Below are 22,596 nucleotides of genomic sequence, written 5' to 3'. Positions count from 1 at the left end.
GAAGAGATGATGGAGAAGGCCCCAGGTGACAACCTTCTCTTGTGCTCCAAACAGTACCTGAGATCCACTTAGCAGTGATTCAGCTGGTATCTGCGAGGGGCTGCGGGCTTCTTGATGAGACTCCCTGGTCGATGGCAGTTGACGTTTATCCATTTTGAAGAGATTAGCCAGTGCAAACAGCAGTTTCTGCACTCTGCCCATGGTGAAAGGAGGTTCATTAGAAGGGAGGAACCAGGGGATCAGAGAACTCCACCACAACAGCTGTACTGCATTGCAGAAATCATTCATCTCATCAGTAGCCTGTCTCTGCTTCATCACCCACCAGTTACAGATAAGGCAAAAAATATAGCGCAAGACAGGTATAATGTGACTTTGCCCCTCATAGAGCCTCCTAGTTTCTGAAAGTAAGAGGCATAAGTCATTTTATATCTGGTCCAACGTATGTCTGGAACTCTTATTTCTGTAGATTCTTTTTGCAGCTAATCTTACTGTTGTCCTTTACAACATGATAGAGCAACCAGTTCCGTATGGAAGTGACATGCAATTTAGAACAGTACTTCTTTCTTCAGTTTCTCTTAAATCTGTTGCTTGGTAGTTCCTTGGTACCCATTTCTCCTATTAGTTAAATGGGAAACTCTTGTGTCGCCATGTGTCTGCTACTCACGATTATATAGAACTGTCACATCTCCTGGAGGGAACTTGTCTTCAAAGACTTTCAATATACAGAAATGCTTCCACAGGTCTGTTCACCCTCCCTGTTGTCGTCTCCCTGATACATCCTCTCTAAGGTGAGGTGACTACCACTAAGTACACTGCAGGATGAGGCTCACCACGAATTTCTATGATGTTGTAGGTATGAGGTTCCTCATTCTCTCCTAATGATTCCTACTATCTGTTTGCTTTTGGCTTCTGGTTATTTCTCATTATATTTCATAGGCTTATTTCCAATAATTCATGCATTTTTCTCTTCTTGAATTGCAGTAGGTACATTATTATATAAAAAAAGATGAGTTGAGATTGTTTTTCATGTTGCTCTAATGTTCTTTTGCCAGGCAGTGATGTTTACTACAGCTCAGTATTTAACATTATTCTCTATGGAGGAGACGTTTGAATGCAACCTCTTGGGACAGGTCCTTTCTTCCGAGAAGATGTGAATCTCTATCATTAATGGATTTGCTCTTCGTCCTATAGCTTTTTCCAACAAAAACATGACTGAGCTAGTAATGATACGCAATCAACCTTGCCAGGACTATAGAAGAGCGTTGTCAGATATTATTCAAAAAGAGCATGTAGGTCAGAAGGAAAATCAGTGGGGCCCAGGCAGTTGTCAGCCTCTGTACTTAAAAAAAGATGTACAGTCTCAGTCTAGCCAAATTCAACATGCGTTTTCTAAACTGTCTTTTTTGCTCATACGGTACAAGCTGTTTGCATAGCCTGGTGACCTATGAAAGCAAGAAAGACGGAACGCAGGATCCATTGAATCATCGGAAAGGAAGGAAAACATCGTGTTCTTGGGAATATTCTGCTTTTTTTAAAGGATAATTTAATAGGATGGGTAGCACACTGGCTGGAGATCTACATTCAGTTCTCTTCACTGCCATGGACTGTCTACATGACTTTAGGCAAGTCACACTTACTTTATTTCCTCATGTACTAAAATAACTATAACGAGGATATGATGCTGTGATGTTGTTGATAATCACTCATTACTTTAGGGGAAACATTTAAATGGGGTATTGCCACAGTCTTATATAGAAGCGCGGTGAAAATGATCCTGCACTCTGGCCTCAAACTGAAGGAGACAAGGGCTACTGCGTATCAAACACCTCATCTAAATGACACATGGGTAGATGGGTGTGTTGAGCCTGTAATTTCCAATATGGGGGTGGTATGTGCTTTGAAAAACAATTTCATCAAAATTCCGGTCCTGTGCCACTCAGCAGAACCTATGTATGCATGCAAATACAAAAAGGTGAAATGCTTTCTGTGTTACTTGCTTTGGGAACGCAACATCTCACATACCATTGCTTCTCTAAAGTTGTCCTTCTGTAGTCTTGCTCTCTAAGTGAATATTTATCTATAATTATTTGTAGCGTAGTTCCTTCCTTTAAAGAACTTTATTTTATTTTACTATTTTTTAAAATTCATATTTCTTCTGAATTGCCCTGCTCTTTCTCTGGAGCAGCTGAAGGAAGATTTGTATAAAACCGTGATTTGCCATCAGTTTGCCTATGGTTGGGTGCCAAAGAGGTAGGAATTTGGGGATAAATCATCTTCCTTATTTTTCCTCTTATGAGATAGAATTTTGATGACTTACATGTCAAAGCCTTCTGCACCTATGACCAAGAGTTTCTTACATGGGTTTGTGAAGCATGCAGAAATGTATTTTTGCTGTGTAGTATTTCATTTATGTTATTTCACATTTAGTAAGAGCATCCGTCTTTTTGCATCCATCTTAAATGCTGAGTGTATCGTGGACAAAAGACTTCTGTTGTTAGTAAAATTGGGAGGGGAAGTTGGAACGGTTCCCTTGTGTCACGCTGTGGTAAAATTTGGAGTATAAATCTCAGTATTCACTCTGGAACTGGAACTAGAATGCAGTAATAGTTTCTATTTTTTAGAAAGAATAGCGTATAAATTAATAAAAAGAGAGATTTACATAGGAAAACTCATTCACATCACAAAATTAAGTCACATTTTTCAGGCACATTAGCATTTATTTCTGTGAGAGAAAATTACAGATGCAAGTTACTACAGAACAATAGACTGAAAGCTGAGCTTTCGGAGGGTTTTTTTGGGTCTGTACTGGGATTGCTGCTTGCAAGAAACAGAGGCTGTGGCTGAAAGAAGAGGAAGTGTAACACCGAGTCAGGTTTGTGTAAATGAACACAGCCAGCCTCCATGTTGTCCAATGTAACATTGTTATTGAAGCTTTGAATTTTCATGAACAAAAGAAGAAAAGCGTTGTTTGCCGAGGCTCACAGATCTGCAATCCATCTCCTTCGCTCTCCTCAGCTCTCTGCCCGTGCAGCTCATTTTTCTCAGCCAGAACTGAAGTCTCCATCCTGTGACTTGTTTTTAAGTTTAAGAAGGGAGCAGTGGCAGAGTCGTGCTCTTAATGTCTTTCAGATTGGGCGGCTCAGCGGTGCCTGGAGTACAGCGGGAGCAGACTGAAGGTTGTCTGCCTGTAGCTGAAACAGAACAGGTTGAGGTTGAAAGGAGGATCTGCAGGTGGTTTAAAATAGTATTTGGGTCCCCAGGTTACATCTAGGTTCCCCTTGTCCCTCCTTTCCTGTCCTGGAACCTAAGGTAGTTTTGCTCTATTTTTTAAGTTTACTGTGGTTCTGTGTTTTAGATTTCCTTGATGTCTGACAACTGTAACAGGAACTTCCCATTACTATTTTGTTTCCATTTATGATATATAATGCATTAACTTATTATTTATTTATATATTTATTGTTATATATAATAAATACATAATGGAATATATATATTTATATTCCATTATTACATTACTTTCCACTCTTATCAGGTAGCCAGTGCCACCCATAGCTTTGCAGGAGGCTGCAGCCTGAGTTTTACCAGATTCCGTTAGTCCTGCCTTGGTGGGGTGGCCGGGTAAGTAAGTAGCCTCTTACCTGAGCATCTTTCTAGGATTAGATAGTTGGCAGATTTGCTGGGAACAGTGCAAGCACGCTGCCTGGGAGCAACGCCTGGTGAATCCATCTCTGAAAACCCACCAGTGGATGAGCCATGCCCTGCGGTCACTGCATAAGGAGAGAGAACTCCCATGATCCTTCTTCAGGAGGACAGATGGAGGGGAGAAAGGGTCACAGGGCAGAGTCAGGTCTCTCAGGTTCAGCTTTGTGGGGAAACCTTGCAGCTGGAAGCAGTGCCTGCTTGAAAAACTGAAAACTGAAGGCAGTGCAGATTTGGATGTGGAAGTTTGTCTCCTATGTAATCCCTAGTAATAACATCACTGCGAGCTAGGGGAGGCTCCGCAGAGACCTGGCAAATTCTGAGATCGAAGCAAGCAGTGCCGTTTTCTGTAGGATAAAGAGAAACTTCATAAAATGACAAGAAAAGTATCAAACAACGTTTTGGAGGAGGGAAGGTGGTAGGGGGGCTGGGGACAGATCTATGAAACTCTGTGGCCAACAAAATTACTGAGTTGAATTTCCGGGATGCACGATTGGTTTTTATGTATTTTAACTAAGGCCTGTGTCCCACCCTGTAATCGTCACATGTAGTGTTAAATACTTTGGCTGTATTAGGGCAGTGATTTCCCTTGGGAAATGAAGGATACCTTGCGATGCCTCCTAATCATGGATAGCAGGCACCCTTCTTGTCTCACCTCTTTATATACCCTGAGAGTGGAAAGACAGCGAGCACTACTGCAGTACACGTCATGTTCCCTACATACACAAGCAGGAGTGAACCATGGCCTTGGTGTACCTGCAAGAAGCATGGGCTTGTCTTTCATTATGTTGAGTCCACGGCAAAGGTCATTCATCTGTTACATGGAAAAAAAATGTGATTGCTCTCCAGTGACTTCATTGATATGGTAAAAATGAATCCAGTCACCTTTTTGATTAGGTGACCAAAAGACAAATAAGCTGAGCTGCTTTTTTCTGTAATTTCTTCATACATATGTATGTAGAGTATAACTTCTGAAAAAAAGCCATTATGCAGTGCCTGACTTTGCAAAAACTTGTGATTTTTAAAGGGGCTGTTTGACACGTGGCTTGCAGAGGTTAAAGAGTAAAAATGTATACACAGCCTGATTTATAAAGCTCAGGGCAAGTGTTTTTTCATAGTGGAGGTACAAATGCGCTGTTTGTTGTTATGCGTTCCTTATATTGCAGTTACATTACTTAGACACTGGAGAGAAAAGTGCTCTCCCCAGAACAGGTCAGCACTGAAACAGGGTGGTTTCTCGGTCTGAAGAAGTCAGAGTCTCAGTTTTGTAAATTAATATAATTTAACAGAAAGACATTTCAGTGTTTGTTCCTAGGAGCTGTTAGCTTTATAGAAGCTCTTTTGGCAGGTGGGAACTTAACCTAATAAAAACATTGTAGTCAGTATATATTTTTAAAAAATTTAGACTTGTATCCTAGTTGTTCATGCTCCTTCTCTTAGTCAACTATTACCAGCAGTGGCTCACTGGTAGGTAAAGAGACCTACAGAGCCACTCCTGAGTTCGCCCAAAATTTTCAAGGCATCAGCCAGTCTTAGCGGGACATGCCTGCAGTACACAGGTAATCATGACCCTGGTTGCGGCTTTAGCATTCTCTGTTATTTCGTGCCCTTTCAGCATTTACAAGTCCAAGGAGTTAGTGATTTTATGTCATAGCATAATTTTGTGCGAAAGGAGTCTCAGAAACCTTTACATAAGACAAATACTTAAACACCAGTGCAAACACAAGTTGAAAAATTAAGGACTTCGGAGATTTCAGGAATTTATTTCTCGGGTTTACTGAGGTGGGCACTAATTTCATGTCATTTATATAACATTTACATTTGAGTTTTTTACGGTAATCCTGTAGTTGTGCAGAACTCTTCTGTAGGAGTAACAAGCAAATATTTTGGGTGTAGAGGATTGGCTGCATTGTTTTTTAGATTCACATGGAAACTGTTCTGGTATTGTTTCTTCCAGCTTCTAGGAAGCTGGAAAATAGCCACTAGGGAGAAGACATGCAGTTGGTCTGTTTTGGAGTGCTACATTGCTCCCTCTCTTCTGCTTCTGCCCTCCAGTCTCTCTAGTTTCAGTCCCCTTCATTATATCCATGAAATGCATATATATGTATTGCATTTCAGAGAAATAAAGAAAAGGAAACTGTATGTGCTTCTCAGATTTAAAATCACAGAATATTTTAAAAATATATATCTATTTGCCACTACATTAACCGCTTTTTGGAGAGGAATTGCAGGCAAGGGTTTAATAAGAGTGTGGTGCTTGCAATGTTATTTTTGTTGTTGAAAGATTTGAAACAGAATCCTAACGAGAAGCAAGGGGAAAAGGGATTCATTCTTTTATTAGCTAAAGTCTTCTTTCTAACTTTGAGGAAGCAAAAATTTGTCTTTGTCTTTGCAGTCTCTTCAACCCTCTTATTCTTCCGGTTTTAATATTTTCAAACAAGATAGGCTTAGGCTCAAGTGGATGTTCAAACCACGCAGCTTCAATCCAGAGGTTTTGGGGTAGAAAAGAACCAAAGAAGATGTGCCGTCCTAAAGAAGAAGTGGGTTTTACATCAGAGCCCTGCAAAGTCAGAACTAGGCAGCCGAGGAAAGCAGAGGGGGAAGTATAAAGCAGAAAAAGCCAATCAGCCAACAGAAGCACTCAGTCCTAATGAGAACATAATGACTGATGGTACTAAAATCACAAGCATCATAAGGAAAGCTTATATATATATGTGTAATATAGAATTAATTAATGCATATAATATTATAAATCTAAAATAAGTTTTGTCTTTATTTGGATGTATGAAGTACTCCAGACATGTTCTGTGTGTGATCTGTGTGTCAGGATGAATAATTTTTATTTTAAACCTCTGGCCTTGGACCGCCTGAGTCTTAACCTCACTATAAAATCAGATCTGTCAAGTTTTCTCAGTTACATGTAGCTGATGTCTGCTTTTGGGAGCTGATAATGCGTAGTAAAAACTCACTCTGGCATAAAGTCTTGCATTTAGAGTGTTTTAGATGGAAACAGTCAGGTCAGAAGAGAGACATGGACACGGGTGTCAGTAGTTGGGGTAAGTGGCAGCGCTGTGCAGGGCTGGTGCTGGGAGCACTGGGAAACCCCAGGCTGGAGCATCGTGCCAGGCGCTTCGCCCTGCGCTACCCTCTGCCTTGCCTCACCCACAGGGGAACTGGCCTGTCGCTGTGACAGCAGGATGGGAATGATGAGCAGCATGGAAAAAATCTGTATCTAAAGTGTGTTGAAAATCTGGAATTAATTACCTCGCAAGGAGACAAACGAGAACGAACTGACAAAAGTGTGTCAAGTAATGAGTGCTGGAGAGAAGGTATGTCATGACCCTTTTCGTGGCAGAGGGTAGGGGGATATTTAATTAACTTAAAAGTTGGCAAATTCACACTGAGTGTAATTACATTGTGGAATTAATTCTTCATAGAAAGTTATTGAGGCCAAGACTTCAGCCAAGACTTGAGCAAGATTCAAAACGGGATTCCAGTTTTATTTGGGCAGGAAAAGACACTCTGAGCTGTAGCAGTGAATGCCAGAAGGTTTTTGCAATGCCATGCCCTGAGGTTTAGGTGAGTCTCTAATAGCTTTTGATCAAAGGACACTGAGAGGAGAAGGAGGATCAATTATTTACATTTTCCACTTCAAACTTTTTACCTTACTCTGTCCTCTAAGTAGCAACCACGTTATTAAGTGCTGAAAGACATGAAAGAGCATTGGAAGGGATCCAGTGTGACCATTCCTCTGTTTCTTACACTGGATGGAATCCAGTGTGATCATTCCTGTGTTTCTTACACTCTTCTAGCCATAAAAATTAATAACTACCTCTTCAGACATCCAAAGCATGACACTATTAGAGACGTGGCAAAAGCAATTGCTTGTCTTCTGGAAGACACAAAGATGCTGTATCTTGCCATCGTAAACGTACAGGTTTTCAGATGTCTCTTACTGTTTTGGTTACATAAATATGATGGGAATCACCTTTTAGTTACTGAAAGCTTCTGATTCTAGTTGTGCTGTCCATGTTCGAATTATAAAATTGGAGACTGTAGTGAAAAGAGAGATGTTTGGATGGGGAGATGGGCTTTGCAGTACTACTATGGTAAGAAATCATACCTTTAGCATCTTGCAAGTAACATGTACAGTAGCGGTGACATCAGATGAAAACCGTGAGGCATTTCTAAGTGGGCCAGGCAGAGAAACTTCCAGACTGTGCGCAGAAGGGAGCAGTTGCAAGGTCTGATGTCAACCTCGGCCCTCGTAAGCCTTAGCTGGACAGCAACTGATCCAAGAGGATGTTAGAATGAGCAATATCTGAGATTGCAGATGACTAATGAAGGTAAATTAAAAAAAGATTATAAGCTTTGTGAGCATTAAGCAGCAAAAGGGTGATTAAAGACCTTTGCAATGCAGCTCTAGGGTCGTCAGTTCTGAGTGTAGCCGGCCAGGGTTCCGGTGGTATGTGGCCACCCGGATCTGGCCACCCATGACCTGAAGCAGAGCTGAGCAGCTGATTATTCGCAAGACAGAAAGGAATGAAGATCACCAAAAATGTGATTCTCACACAGCCTTACAGCATCAGAGCCCACTGGAAAGGAGAAGAAAGGAAAGAATAAAATGTGAAATCTGGATAAGAAGTAAGCAGAAGAAAATAAAAGCATGGGCTGTGCCTAGTATTTCAGGATTCTCAAGTTATTTCTTAAACATTGCCTGGGCCGCCAGCTGATGTGAGTGGGTGTATTCCTTTGCTGATGTGGACTTACAGTCAGAGGAGGTGTGTTGGGACGCGTGGATCTGCTTGTGTAGGACAGCAAGCAAGGGTACCACTTCAGCTGATACTTCATCCCTGACTTTCTCAGGACAGTTGTCGACCCATGCTGGGCACTCGGATCAGCAGCATGTGGGGGCCAAACAGATGCTTGAAGACACAATTGCAGGACTAGGGATCTTGGATTTCAGTGTCCAAGTTTGAAGGCTGATAGCTGATGTGTGCGTGTTGGTCACGTGCATTTCTGTCCAAAACAATCTACCTGTATCTGCTACCTGAATTACACTGATAAGTCAGTGTTTTGTGTATATTTACAAGAGGATGTAAATCCTACCTTAATTCTTGCATTCTTAATTTCTTTAAAATGGCTACCTTCCCAGGCTCTGCTAGTCCTATTTCCCAGCTAGAACTTAATAACAGGGTATTAAATGAAGTCTCGTGTTGTTTTTCTGTGTGTTAAGTAATCTTTATTGGCACTTATAAAGTATAGCTGTATTGTAACTGTAAAAACAAACGGACTGATGGCTTTTGTAAGGTATGTTATTGGTGTTCCTTCGGTCCTCAGGCTGTCGTGTTTGCCAATTTACCTACTGATTCACAAAATGAAGTAAGCCACAACGGGAATTCCTGCAAACCAGTGAATTAAGAAACATTTGTGATAATGATTAGTTACCTGTTAGCTTATGACAATTGAAGAACAAGAGCAGAACAATATCTGTTTCGACGTATTGATAAAAACATGCATTCATGGGTTTTCTCAGGAACTTCTACTTCCAAACCACCAGCCCTTCCCATGGGAGCCAAACTCAAGTGCTGAACTTTATCATCATGGGAAATGACATTTGCTGACACGTGCCTGCTAGAGAGGCGTTGCTAGTTTTGGCTTCTAGTACAGACGAAAATGAACACTACTCAGTAAAAGTTTGCTTGCTTTTATTTTATTAAGTATAGCAATGATTTAATTCCATCTTCTTTTTTAAAAGAACTCTAGATTGCATGAAAGAATGTACGAAAGATGTGAAAGCAGTGGCTTCTTTTGGGTTTGAAATCTTCTATTATTTTTGAAATCTGAGGGAAAAGGCTACAGAAATCACAGAATAACCTCATTAACATATGAAATAAAACATGAACTCAGAACTGAGGAAGAAAAAAAAATGTTTGCACATCTGGCTTACCACAGCGAATTTCTATATCTTGATCAAGTGTAGCTGTAAGCTGGAAATGGAGAAAAATAAGAAGGATGAGAGTATGGAGATCTGATTTTCCAGCTGCGCAGAAGTGTGTGCCTCGGACCTAGCAGGAACTTGCAGATTTCCAAGTGCCATATTTTAGAGGCACTGGAGGGTAATTCCTCCTATGAGAACAGCTGCTGTGTGCTAGCATCAGTATGAGCTGTCACATTAGGTCTATAATAATGTCATGGACCTTTAGGAGCCTTCAGAGGTGCTACAGCAGGGAAAAAATGGAATTGTCAAATATTGTGAATGCTGTAGAGAACAGGGACATCGATTGTGTCTTGAGGTGATTGAAGGCATGCAACTATTTTTCCTTTCGGGTTGTTCTGCAGACTTGAGAGAGTAGGATCTGAGTCAGCCTTTGGGTAATAGAAGTCCTTGAGTCAAAGGATGCATATTTTCAGTGCTTCATAAACACTTTGCCCACATACCAGGAGAACAGCGAGCTGCTTTTGGGCTTTTCTGTTCTTCTAGTAACGCGCTTGGAATCAAGTTGAGTAACCAGATGATGTTAATTCATCTTGCTGTTTGAGGTCCTTCTGTAACAAAGTGGGAAAATGACATGAATACATTTTACGTTATTTCTTTCAAGAGTGGAATTTCAGTACTTTGGTTGATGCAGAAGTTACGCTAGCGACAGTTTTCAAATGTAGTTTTTTACACAGAAAAGATGAAGTGATCTGGGTACCTTATCAACATGTATTGCAGTTCACTTATTGCGGATGCCTTTAAATAGCCGTTCGTTTTATTGTATCTGTCTGTTGCATCAAATAAGCTGTCAACAAAATGTTTTTTAAAATATCAGCCTAAATTGCATTTGCAGGCTGTAAAATAAGGATTAATTTTTTTGATTTCTTGAGACTAGAGACAGATTTCATTTACTTTGCATTACCAGGACAGGCATATTCTAATATTTATAATTTGAGATAGATCAGTTTGTTCTGCATACATCTTCCTTAGTTTTGAGGCCCAGATTTGGTTAAAAATCTGAACTGGGTTTTCTTTGAATTACAAATTAATTGCAGTGAATATTTAATTTTCTCAGGTTAGTTGGAAAATAAATACTTCCAGGAACTGTGCAGTTTGGGAAGCCTTTATCTTTTTCGAAACAGTTTGGATAGTGGTTATTACATATTAATCACAACAGAAAAAAAACTTTAACTTGCTGAAGTAGGCAACTAGATAATGTCAGCAGTGGAATAGTACAAGCAAAAAAAACTGTTGGGGGAAAGTCCAGCGGTAAGAATTTGTAATTCTCAAATGGTAAGTGGCACAGTGAGATTTATGAGTAGTGACTAGTAATGATGTTTAGGAATGGGAAGAAAAGATGATCTGAGCCACATGTCTCATTTTAATGAAATGAGATGCTTAAATGCATTTTGAAGGAAATTTAGTGAGAGACAGGAGGAAAACTTGATAAAATACAGCCTAAGTTATCTTTGATAAGATCGGTTGTACAAGACTGGCCTGATCTCTTGCTTTGTTAAGGTAGCTTACTTTTTTAGACAAATAAAGTTTGTCTGCCTGGAGGCCAGGAAAACCTGTGATAACAGGGTTAAATGGAAAAGAATTATTTCAAGTTGAAAAGATGCAGATCAATGGAAAAATTGCAAAAAAGGTAAAGACGATGCTGTAACAGCTTGGAATTAAAAAAGGAGTCCAGCTGAATTTAGTTCCAGATGGAATTAAATTATTTTCTGAAAGGGTTTGACATGCTCTCGTGCAGTACAGGGATCTGGACCCAGTGACAAAGAAGTTGCCATGTACCTGTCTGACACCTTTTAAGACCTCCTGAAGGATAAGGTTAGTAAAATGGGAGGTCAGGGTTTCCTCAAGTGAAAGAGGGCGACGAGGTTTATAAATAAAAGTATAATCCGTACCCCTGCAATGTTTCTCCAGTGAAGGCATCTCTCTCGGGTTCCTCTGCCTATTCCACACACAGTCTCCACGTTCTGTCTCACTGGTCGGCACCAACCTGCACTGGGACACAAGCAGTACTTCAGGTGATCTCTTCGGAGCTGGCATCTAATGTTCTGCTAAAGCAAAGTTCTGAGGCACAAAATTATGAGCAGGTTTCTTAAAAAGGCAGCATCGATATGTGTGTCCTATGGTCTTACAGTTCAGGAATTTCTGAGTGTGGTGTTTTGTGGGTCTAGCAGTAATAACAGAATTACCTTTCAACTGCGTGAGAAAAAGTAACACAATTTTGTACCTGTTTTGGCTTATTTGGGCTGTTGGATGTGGATCAGAGAATGTTGTTTAGATCCCTAAAATGCACCTAAACGCTAATTCTTGCTGTGTCTTAGTTGTAAGTGCTTTTCTGCTTAGTGAAACCCGTGTTCCCAGGTAAAATAACACGAGGGTTCATCACAGCCATTTAGCAAGAACATAATTGAAAGCCAAGAAGAAGCACTTTAGAAAGAGGTGTGGGGTTTTTTTAAATTTAGGGGACTTATTCTATGCTTTGGACCATCTCCAGCCTGTCTCACAAAATACAACTGGAGAAGGTGCCTTAATTTAATGCACGTGTTTGAGCACGTAAAATTAAACTCCCATTCTCATCGAGAGGAGATCTGAAGCAACATCTCACCTCTTCCGTAAATCTGTAGATAACCATCCTTCAGAGGGCATTCTGAGAAGGGAACTCTAAATAAAGCAGTTTTATTTTGCAGAGAGTAGTTAAAAATCTGCTGAGACAGAGACGTAAGCAACTGTTTGACGTTATTACTGCAGCACTTGTCACTCAGAGGAAGGGTGCTCACTTTGATCAGCTGTTCTTACATAGCAGGACGTTGGCCTGGGTGTCTGAGGAGGTCATTCCCTTTTGAATGCTTTTAAAAATAATATGTTTGTATACTTTAGGTTTTGTTTGAAAAAAACTAGAGTTATTTTACTCTTGTTTGGAAGCTTAAAAAAAACTGCGGAGTTAGTGGTGCCTGGCAAAGCACCATAACTTGTGACTGGAGCTGAGGTAACAGGAGTGTGGGTTAGGTTGTTGGAAGAGTTGCTTATTAGAACTTGTAGATGTGTGGGGGATTTCTAGAGCATCACATAGCATGGTTCACATTATACTTGGGCACGCCGAGTTTATGGTAGATTTGTGTCTCAACTGTTGGAAATACAAAAGCAGATGATGCTGTCAGTAGGCAATAGGTGTTTAGGATTCTTGAACATTGGTGATGGAGTTTGTGATTGACGTGGTTGAATTGAAAGAAGTAGTAGGAAGTAACTTATTAACTGGACTTAGTAGAAGTCAGCACTGTCATTTCAACAGAAAAATGTGAATATTGTCACGGAAGACACTTGTGTTCCCTTCGTAAATGATAACCTCTTTTTTTTTAATTCTTCAAAATCATATGTGTCATGTAACAAAACATGGTGTACTAAGATGGTAGACCTGATTATTGAACTTGATGATCTCCCAAGTGATGCGTTTTAAAGGACATTATGGTCAGCATAATCATTATGGTAATTCAGGTCCCTGTTCACAACTACTTACAACTCCTCAATATTCTTCCACAACCATTAGCAGTCTTCTAATTGTCTGAAAAGGAGTATTCCTACTTCAGTTTCCCTGTGGTAGTTAAGGAATCTGGGCTTTTCTGCGTTTGCATCCAACTGTCAAAGTATGTGGAAATTTGCATTTGCATGAAGGGCTTTTTCTGCCCAGAAGAGGTTCTATTTTTATAAAAACTGTGGGAAGAGATTTGGACATTTTGGCATTCTAATACTATAGTGCAACTGCTCTAAATACCTATTTTTTTAAATCAATGTAATGTCTTTAACCCACATTAGGGTAAAATAAAATGATTTTGGGTAGTGCTGGAAGACTTCTATTATTGACTAGCATAACTAATCTCAAATACAAAAGCTTTATGGTGAACCCAAATCAAAAGGGAGAAAGTTGCAATACATCAGGTAAAACCCGTTCTTTTTTTTTTTACCTAGTATATGAAAATAGGAGTTCCAGATTTCTGTTCTGAGTTGAAATTTGTGAAGAGCTCTGCAGTTACACTGTGGTGCAAAATTATGGATGAAGGATTTAGAAATCTGATGCTTTTTAGAAGATTTGCATTCTCTTCCAAAATCCATTTGGACTTTTTTGGTTAAACTTAGTAAGGGCCAAAGTAATGAAAAAATAAATACTTAAAAAGACAAGGTCACAAGCAGGAGACTTATTTCCATAGGCTGCTTCATAGAGAAGTGGCAAAATAAGAAATTTCCCCATTTATCAGTTTTATCATTTTACTTAGATATTGCAGGTTTTTCCTTTTTGGAAAGCCTGGGTATATTTTTCTGCCCAGAGGAGCACATATGCTTACAGACTGGTTCAGATAATGTATTCTTGATTTTGTTTCATACATTTATTATACGTTCCTCCTTTAGAATTATTCCTCCTCCCCCCCTTTTTTTTTTCCCCAAGACATTTTCAGGGCTGGGAAAAAAACGGGACAAAAATTTGCAGTACTCAGCCCAGTGCAGCGTTTATGGAAATGTCTGATTTGCTCTGAACTGTAAATTCTAAATAATGATAAGTGGAATTACTGCTGTAATTATCTTTCTTTAGGGAACATTTCGAACTCAAAATATAAAGCCTGTCTATTAAATAACATTTATCAGGAATGTTTCCTTAGGCATGCTTTTCAGAATTGTATTTTATTTTTATCTTGAGCAAGATCTGACTCTGCGCAGTTTGTGTTAGAGACAGAATAACTAGAACGGGCAAATGCCTCATAGGCAACAGGAAAGCGAGTGGAGAGATGAAGGATGAGCTTCCAGCAGCTGCAAAAAGGAAATACACTTCAAGGGTGCCCTATAAGCCTTATAAAGCAATAAAGGAAGGAAAACAACATTATGAAGGGTCCTAACAGCCATAAAATTCCAAAAATGGCAAGGATTGCTTTCATTATATAAAGTGTTCGTTAAAGCTTTAAATAATGAAATAAACCCTCGACACTGAGAATGGAAACCTTCACTGTTCCACCGGCCTCTGTTTACTTTACAATAAGCCAGGCCATAAAAGTAGCGCGGCACCGATCCGATGCTCTGTTCTGGGGCAGCTCCGGGATGCCCGAGGACCACACAGTTCTCCAGCTCCAAAGGAGAGGGGTCTCCGGCAGCGCGGACGTCGCCTGGCCACCCGTCCCGCCTCTGGCAGCCACCCCGCTCAGCCCCGCGCTGGGAATCCCAGTCAGAAAATCCCCAGGATTGTTTTCATTGGCTTCAGCTAGGTGTTTTGGGGTTTTTTTTTTGAGGAGGTGGGGTTTTTTTTATGGGTTTTTTTGCTTCTTTCTTTCGAAGCCCAGGCACATTTTGGGTATTGGAAAAATGTGCTGAAGACTTTGGGACCTGAAAGTAAGTGGGGAAACGCATTAAGGGATCTTCTGGGATTCAAGTTGGAGATATTCAAAAATGTCTTCTGTGTAAAATTATTTGCTACTCATTTTTTTAAAAATTTAGAATTCGAATTAAAACTAAAAGTTTAGCAGATTATGCAACAAATACTTAATTTGGCTATGAAAAGAATGGAAAGGTATTTATTTTGAACAGGAATACTTTTAAAATTCAAAAGACCTTGTATCTGTTATTTTAGCAGTACTAATATAGTTTATCTTACCTGTTAATAGCATAATCTGTTTAAATATTTTTTCCTGAATTAGAAGGCACTTTAGAAAACATTATAAGCTGCAAAGTACACATGGAGCCCTCTTCCTCGTCTGTCATTGAAGTTCAGCCATTTTCTGCTTTGCTTGCAACATACAGGAACAAAATGTATCCTTGGGGAAAAAAAAAAATTGGGCTATATATGGGTAAAATTATCATTGAAACCTTTAAGCTACAGTGTACTCTCCTTAAAGGTACTTGAACAGTGCTGTAATTTATGATGCTGTTTGCAATGAAAGTGTGCAAAGCCCATTATTTTATCTGCCCTGTGCCATAGTTTACCACTTGTTTCTTCATCATAGTTCTGAGTAGTTTTCTAAGCTGCTAATGAGGTTAAACATCTTTTAAAAAAGACATTGGAAAAGAAAACGGCTCCTGACTTAGATATTTTTGTGTTCATGTACGTGTTATGTGAGATATATTTGTGCAGTTTTGATATCTCTGTGCTTGCACCATCCAAAATGAAATCCTTTGTCTCTTGGCGTATTTTTGGGAGACCAGACAGGGAGACTGTCTGCATCATGAGTGGGAGAAGTAAATGAGTCACAGTTCTCTTTATGAGGAGCTTTGTTTCATTCAAATCCCTCTTGCCAAGATGCTGACACTAAATTTGAGTCATCAGCAATAAACAAGCCGTACAGAAAATTGAATCTTTAGAGGGCAGAAAATCATGGGCAAAGGAAAGGCACTCACCGGCGAGCTCTGGGTTAGTTGGTGTTTGAGAGGACTTAGTGATGGCGTTATTTCGTGTGGCGGATTTTTCCATAAGTGCCTTAAACTAATTCAAAGTCCCAGTCTGAAATTTCATTTTGAAACATGCGTGTGTAGTGAAAACCAGCAGCATCAGTCAGGCTTCGAGATCACTGAACATGAAATTGAGTTTTCACCGCGCTAAACAAGGTGATTGTAGTCCCTGGTTTTATCATTAGCTTTTCACCTGCGCCGTGTCCTAAAAGACTGTGATCAGTAAGGAGGACTGACATCTTCCAGAAAAAAGGAAAGATTTCATGAAATTTGTCTTCTATTGGGTTTGGTTTATTTTTTTTTTCCCTGTGTAATGCAATTATCTTTTGCTTGAATAAATTTACTTCATATATCATGGTAGCAGTCCATCAGGACTGAACATGTTTGTGTTCAGGAAGCGGTAATAGATCAGCTAATGTATATTTCAATTGAAAGGGAAACTTTTATATAAGAACAGCACCTTATTTGTCTGTGGTACCAGCATTTCTAAGCGCTATCAGCTTTTAAAGTTTAAATGCTTTAAAGAAGGGTGGTAATGTACAGATACTTTTCATAAGAAGTATTTTCACATTTAATAGCCCTCCCACCAACAAAATGCTAAAGTGAGTATTTTGTTGATTACCTAAAATGCGCCTTTTTATTATTTTCATTTTAAGGTGTAATTCCATGATCAGTCTGGGACATGGCATATAAATGGGTGGAGCTGACTCATGGAGGGGCCAGGAAAGGGGATAGGATAATGGGAACGACTGCAACATTTACGGGCATTTCTTACTCCTCAGAACGTCTTGTACAACCTGGAGTATCCCAAGGGGCTCTCTGTTACCTGGAGTTTCTTCCTCGCTTGTGATGAGCCTGTGCGCTGGGGTTACATTGCACCGACCCGCCTCCCCCGGCTTTGCCCCGCTGACTTTGTAAAGAGGCGGAAATCCAACACTGTTGAAGGAAAGAGAAAAATACAGTACATTTTCAAAGAGAATGGGGGTTAGAATGTGAGCAGTAGCAGTTGTGCTGAGCGTAGTCAAATGAACTTACACTACAGCGCGACTTTGCTAAATATAGCTACAAAATACTTGCTGTCTGTGAGCGCCCGTTTAGGAGAGCATTGCCATCTGCAACTTGGGAAGCTGCAGAACCAGGGGCACAAATCATGAATAAAGAGATGGGAACAGGATTACGGAGTGCCAGAACCCGGGTTCTGTGCTCACTCAACCGGGCAACCTTCTCCCTTGGAGGGTTGGGTGGTCTTTCATTTGTACTGTCCCTTTCATTGCAAAAGTGGCATTTTCCTTCCTGTGCCTGAAGGGACTCTGGAAGAGCAGAAATAAGGAATGAACTTGTTTTGTGGCAAGAGGATCAGCGTGCTGCATGCTTCTTGTTCAGCAGGCCTTGACAGTCAATTTTAAATATGGATGGGGAAGAAATCAGCGTAAAATTTGCTCGCTGTTGGTGAGTTCAGATCTCTCAGGCTTGTGCTTTGCTCTCTCTCTCTGACCCTCGGACACCATACCCTCCAGGGCATACAGCTGTGCCCCTCCGATGGTGGGGGCCTGTCAAAGCACCAGTGGAGGTGAGGAGGAAAAGAGCAACATGTCCAGAGGAAAAAATCCTGGAGAGTGCTGATGCAAACAGGAGGCTGAAATCCTTGGGTGCAGTGAAGTGAATGCAGCCTGGGAGGAAGGGACTGAGGAGGAGGAGGAGGAGAAGGAGGAGGAAGAGATGGAGGAGGAGGGCCTGGGGACGAGCTGTGGGATGAAGCTGAGAAGCAGCGGAGCAGGGCAGAGTGCTTGGGAACAGAGCCATGACCAGGGGATGGGGCGAGAGCCGAGGGAGGAGACAGGCAGACAGAGCAGAGGGCTGCAGGGAGCTGCTAAACAGAGGTGCCACCAACATTATGTGGTGGTGTCTTGTCCCAGGGAGACCCATCCCCAGAGCTCCCTGCAGCCCTGTGCTCCTTCTGCTCCTGCGTGTCCTTAGTGCTGGATGGAGTCTTCATCGTCCCTCCATCCATTGGTCTTTTTCCTGTTATTTGCTGCCAGCCTTGTCCCCGGCTTGTACCGGTGTGTTTCCCAGAGCTGTTCTGTGCAGCCCTGCAGCGTGGCTTGGAAATGCCACACAAACATAGGCAAAGGTGTCACGAGAAGAAAGCGAGAGAGTGATGCAATGAGGAGGTCTAAATGTGCAGGGGCTTTGAAGAGCTTGTTCATGTAGAAAGTAGAAAAGCCAACACGTACTGTCTGCTCAAAGGTCATGGTGGGTGAGACCCTTTTCCCTTCTGTCTTTGGAGGTGGACTTTGAATGCATGCAGCGAAGTCCTGGGGGTCTGCTGGCTTTTCAAGAGACAAAAGGGGTAATTAAAAATGGAAAAGTAGCATAAATCTTGTATTCTCATGGCAAGGAAGTATGGTCCATGTAATCCTGTTGATATTCTCCAAAAGCTAAGCCTAAATTCAGTATTGTACTGTGGAATGAGAGAAGCTGGGTGGACCTAACTGAAAAGGGTTTGTTTCTTGTATGATACTGGTAAAATCATTGCATTAATTTGCAAAGGGACAAAGGACATAGACCAAAGGTCTTAATACTGTGTTTAAAAAACTGAGTGAATGGTAATTGATAATAAGAGCAGAGTTTAAGTTCATTTAATTTTTGGTGAGCTGTGTTTAGTATATATTAGGAGCTTACACAATGGGTTCAACATAGCTTTGAAATGCAGTAGTTTTGCATATATTGTAATAGTATTTTAATGGTAATTCAGCTACTGTTTATATTCTGAAGTCAGTCTACCTGAAAAAATACAAATTAATACAAATACAATTAATCCTGATAAATAAATCGGTTTTGTGTACTTTTCCAAACTACATGATACAGTTGACTTCTTTCCACCTCAGAATGGTAATAGTGATACTACAATAAAAATTTTGATGATTTTATGTTTTGCTTTTGCATGTTTTTCTTTTTAAATTTGTTTATGAGGGTAATGATGGACACGATTATAGAAAGATTAGTGATAATTCCAAATGATTTTGCTGCTTGTTCCTGGAAGTGGAAATAATTTCATATTAAGTTGTCTCAAAAAATCTTTTTCTTGGTGATGTTTTGGGGGAGACAGTGGGCTGAGGAGGGAGTCGCCGTTGTTCCTTCTCAGAATAATTCCTTTATGTGGTGAACTTCAAAAGAGTGAGTCTGGATACTGATTGGAATGAAAACTTATTATTGACAGGAGATAACACTTGATAGTTACCTTTCCTACTTTGATGTCAAAGAAATTGCTTGTCCTCTGCATTTCTTCCCATTAAGGACATTAGAGGTTTAGAAACTAGCAAAAGAAACTTTTATTGCAGGAATGGCTGCAGATTTCATGAGAAGTGCCTAGAATATATAGCTTTCAGTATTGATTTGCATGTGTATGTTCTACCATGTGTGTGGGAGAGCAACCAATAGTAGTTTCGTACTAAAAATGGCCTTGCCAACTTGCGCATACCGCAGTGGAGCGGCGGTTCTCTGTAGGATATCTCTGTTCTCCTTTAAGAGCAATAGAAAACTAATAAAATCAAATTTTTACACAAATTAACATGTGTCTGGAATGCATAAGAATTTGGTATTGATGAGCACAGGAAATGAATGGTGATTTATTTAGCAAAACTTTAAAAGAAAAATTTCTTCATACTTTATAATATATTTTCAAGTAGAAATACAGACCTTTTTCATTAAAACATTTTAATGAAGTGGTATCTATAGTTACTGTCTGGTTTCTGAGAAGCTGTTGATTACAATAGAGAGGGAGATTGTTCCACTCGTTTGAACGCATGCCAGAAGTATTCAAAATGGGAAGAAACGTGCTTGAAGAGTCAGTGGGTTTGAACTTTAAAAGCTTAGGTCCTCTTGCCAAGTCTGCCACTTCTTTCGTGGGTAAATACGGGACGGTTATCATTTGAAGTGCTTCACTCTCACTTTCCTCATTTAAAACCACAGATATTTTAGTTGACTTCTTTTGTAGAGCAGTTTGAGATATGGTAGTGAAGAGGATAGGTGTTATTTTAAGCACTGTTTTTTAAGCAGGGGCGAGAGGTTGGCTCAGGACACTGGCTGAGAGGGCTGGAGAATTTTGCCTCCTTTATTGCTTATTGGAACCACCGCCAAGGAAAGGTCTTGCATCAAGGAACAACATTTGAAGGTGTTTTCATGTAGTTATTGATTTCAGACCAACCCACAGGAAGCTTTCTCTATACATTGGTGCTATTTGAGCATCCATTTAGCAGAGTGGCTGGGATTAAAATGAGTATGCAGTCCTCTTGGCAAATGGTCTCCTCAGGTGGAGATTGAACAAAGGGATGGAAGAACATTAAGAGATACGCGTTACTGTATCTAGCTGAAGATTACTGCCAAATCTCCGCTTCTTTTTGTGGTTTCTGCCCTCCTAAGCCCTCACTCTTTTACAAACATACAAGACCAGTGTTGCAACTGAACTTTAACTGCGTGATGAGTCTCACAATAGCAGATACTGAATGTAAGATCATCTGTGACAGATACCTGAATTTAAGAAATCTGAACATTGGTCTTCAAAAAATTTTTTGAGATTTAATTGGAAAGTCAGACAAAGGATCTTTATGCTACTGTTTTCTAGTGGATCTGTGATAGATTTGTTTTGGTTTGGTTTTGCTCCTTTCAGTACTCTTTAGAAATCAGCTAAAATATTTATATTGCAGAAATGATATAGCAGCAGTTTCAAGTCTTTTGTGCCTTACATGCTTGATTAGAAAAATCCCGTTAATGATAGAAAATGCTAATCAGCGATGTGTTTTGCCAGCCACCACAGGCCCACACACTCTATATAATCCATTGTTTATTAACCTAATGAAGGTCATTGTAGCTTTTGAAAGCTTATGTGACAGCATCTCAAAATGGTTTTAAAACTCTGTGCCGCTGGACTCCAGTGCTGGAATAAATCAAGGCTGAGTATTTACTTGTCAGGATGGCTCTGGCGTAAATGAGTTTTTTCTGGGTGGAATGATCATACTGTGCTTTTCATTTGTTCATTATAATTGTCAAGACAGACAAACAGCGCAGTGGTGGCTAAGCTGATGGTGCTGCCATTAAGCAGTTAGACACTGTCTTTATCCACGTCTTATTGATTTTGCTTTTCCTTTCTTGGCAGGTGACATCACACAGAAGGGATATGAAAAGAAGAGATCAAAATTAATTGGGGCCTACCTGCCACAGCCTCCCGGTACGTGTATCTGTGCTTGCAATATATGAAGATGTGAAGCATACTGATAGTTGCCACAGTAAAAATCTGCATCCCTGAAGAAATATATGTGGCAGAAACAAAGCTATTGTTATGCAGAAAAAGTTTATTCCATCCATTTTATGTATATTTTTATATATATGTCTGCTTTGATGTGTGCGTACATTTTTTACATACATTGCTGTGGGTTTGGCAGTCATGTCTGGAAAATAAAATCAGCCTAGGCTCGTTAGGGAGGCATTGTTAGAAGTAATGCAAAAATACAAAGGAATACGTGATGTCCTAACTTATTAAGACCTCAGCCAAGTAAAGCTTTCTGAACAGAGGTATACACAAGAGTGGAAGAGAACCTTGGAGCTTTGTACCTTCCTCCATTTCTGGGTTTCCTTTCCAAATCTCCCTTTTGAAGACACTAGAGAGACCAGCAACCCCTAGAGTTCAGCTTGTTCTATAACGTGTGGGCAACCAGTCCTTTATGGATTCCTGGTCTCAGAGTTGAGGGATGGGTTGCATGTACTTGTCCGAAAGGTGTAAAAATATCTTCAGACTAAATCTAATAATGTATTGCTTCATTGAAATTATTTCCTATGTGTATGAGAACTGTTCAGGGTTCTTTCACTCTTCTGAGGCACTGGATCATGAAGTTGATTATGTAGTTGTAGGTATTGGTGTAGGCCTCCATCTTGTGTTGGCCTCAGAGGAGCATGCCCCACGTGCTTGTGGGGCCTCACTCACCTTACAGAGGCTCCACTTGGGCCTGACTGTCCTTTGAGCACTGTTTTTGTGGCAGGCCTGGGAATTAATTTCCTCCTCCTTTTACAAAGTCCTGCCTTTATGGTGGAGTTGATGGTTTTCTATTTAAAGTACTTATGTGTGGAGGCACTGCCTTGTTCTTTCTTCTTTAGGTGTATATATATTAGCTAGCTCCATAGCGGAATGGTATTTTTGTGCCTTCGGATTTCACTTGGTCTGCTCCACTGGTGGGAAATCCACAAAAGAGATCAGTGTTACAGACAGATCCATTTTCTGAAGTGATACAGCCTGATTGAGGGTGTCTGTGACATTTCCTAACCATTGGGAGCCATTAGAGAATGAAACAAATCAAATCAACAGAATTACAATACCAGAGGTGCTGTTATTAAATTTCTGGGTATTTATTAGTCTGACCAGACTGTCAGACATACAATAGTCTTCACAGTATGTTCTCATGAGACCTACTGAGTTTTACTGAGTT

At 40.3% G+C, this 22,596-nt stretch overlaps 1 protein-coding gene across 9 annotated transcripts in view; it reads left to right on the top strand.

Moving 5' to 3' along the window:
• The window catches only part of DIP2C (disco interacting protein 2 homolog C), a 325,086-nt gene that overhangs the window by 154,261 nt on the left and 148,229 nt on the right, over nucleotides 1–22,596 (top strand). For all 9 annotated transcript variants that reach the window (XM_074574168.1, XM_074574167.1, XM_074574165.1 and 6 more), the window contains exon 2: nucleotides 21,273–21,344. In XM_074574168.1, the coding sequence (XP_074430269.1) occupies nucleotides 21,273–21,344 (72 nt within the window). The remainder of the gene's footprint in view (nucleotides 1–21,272; nucleotides 21,345–22,596) is intronic.

Source organism: Larus michahellis, chromosome 2, assembly GCF_964199755.1.
Source record: "Larus michahellis chromosome 2, bLarMic1.1, whole genome shotgun sequence".
NCBI classification, from domain to species: Eukaryota; Metazoa; Chordata; class Aves; order Charadriiformes; family Laridae; genus Larus; species Larus michahellis.
Note: the sequence above shows the minus strand (reverse complement) of the source record. Positions and strands in the feature narration are given on the sequence as shown.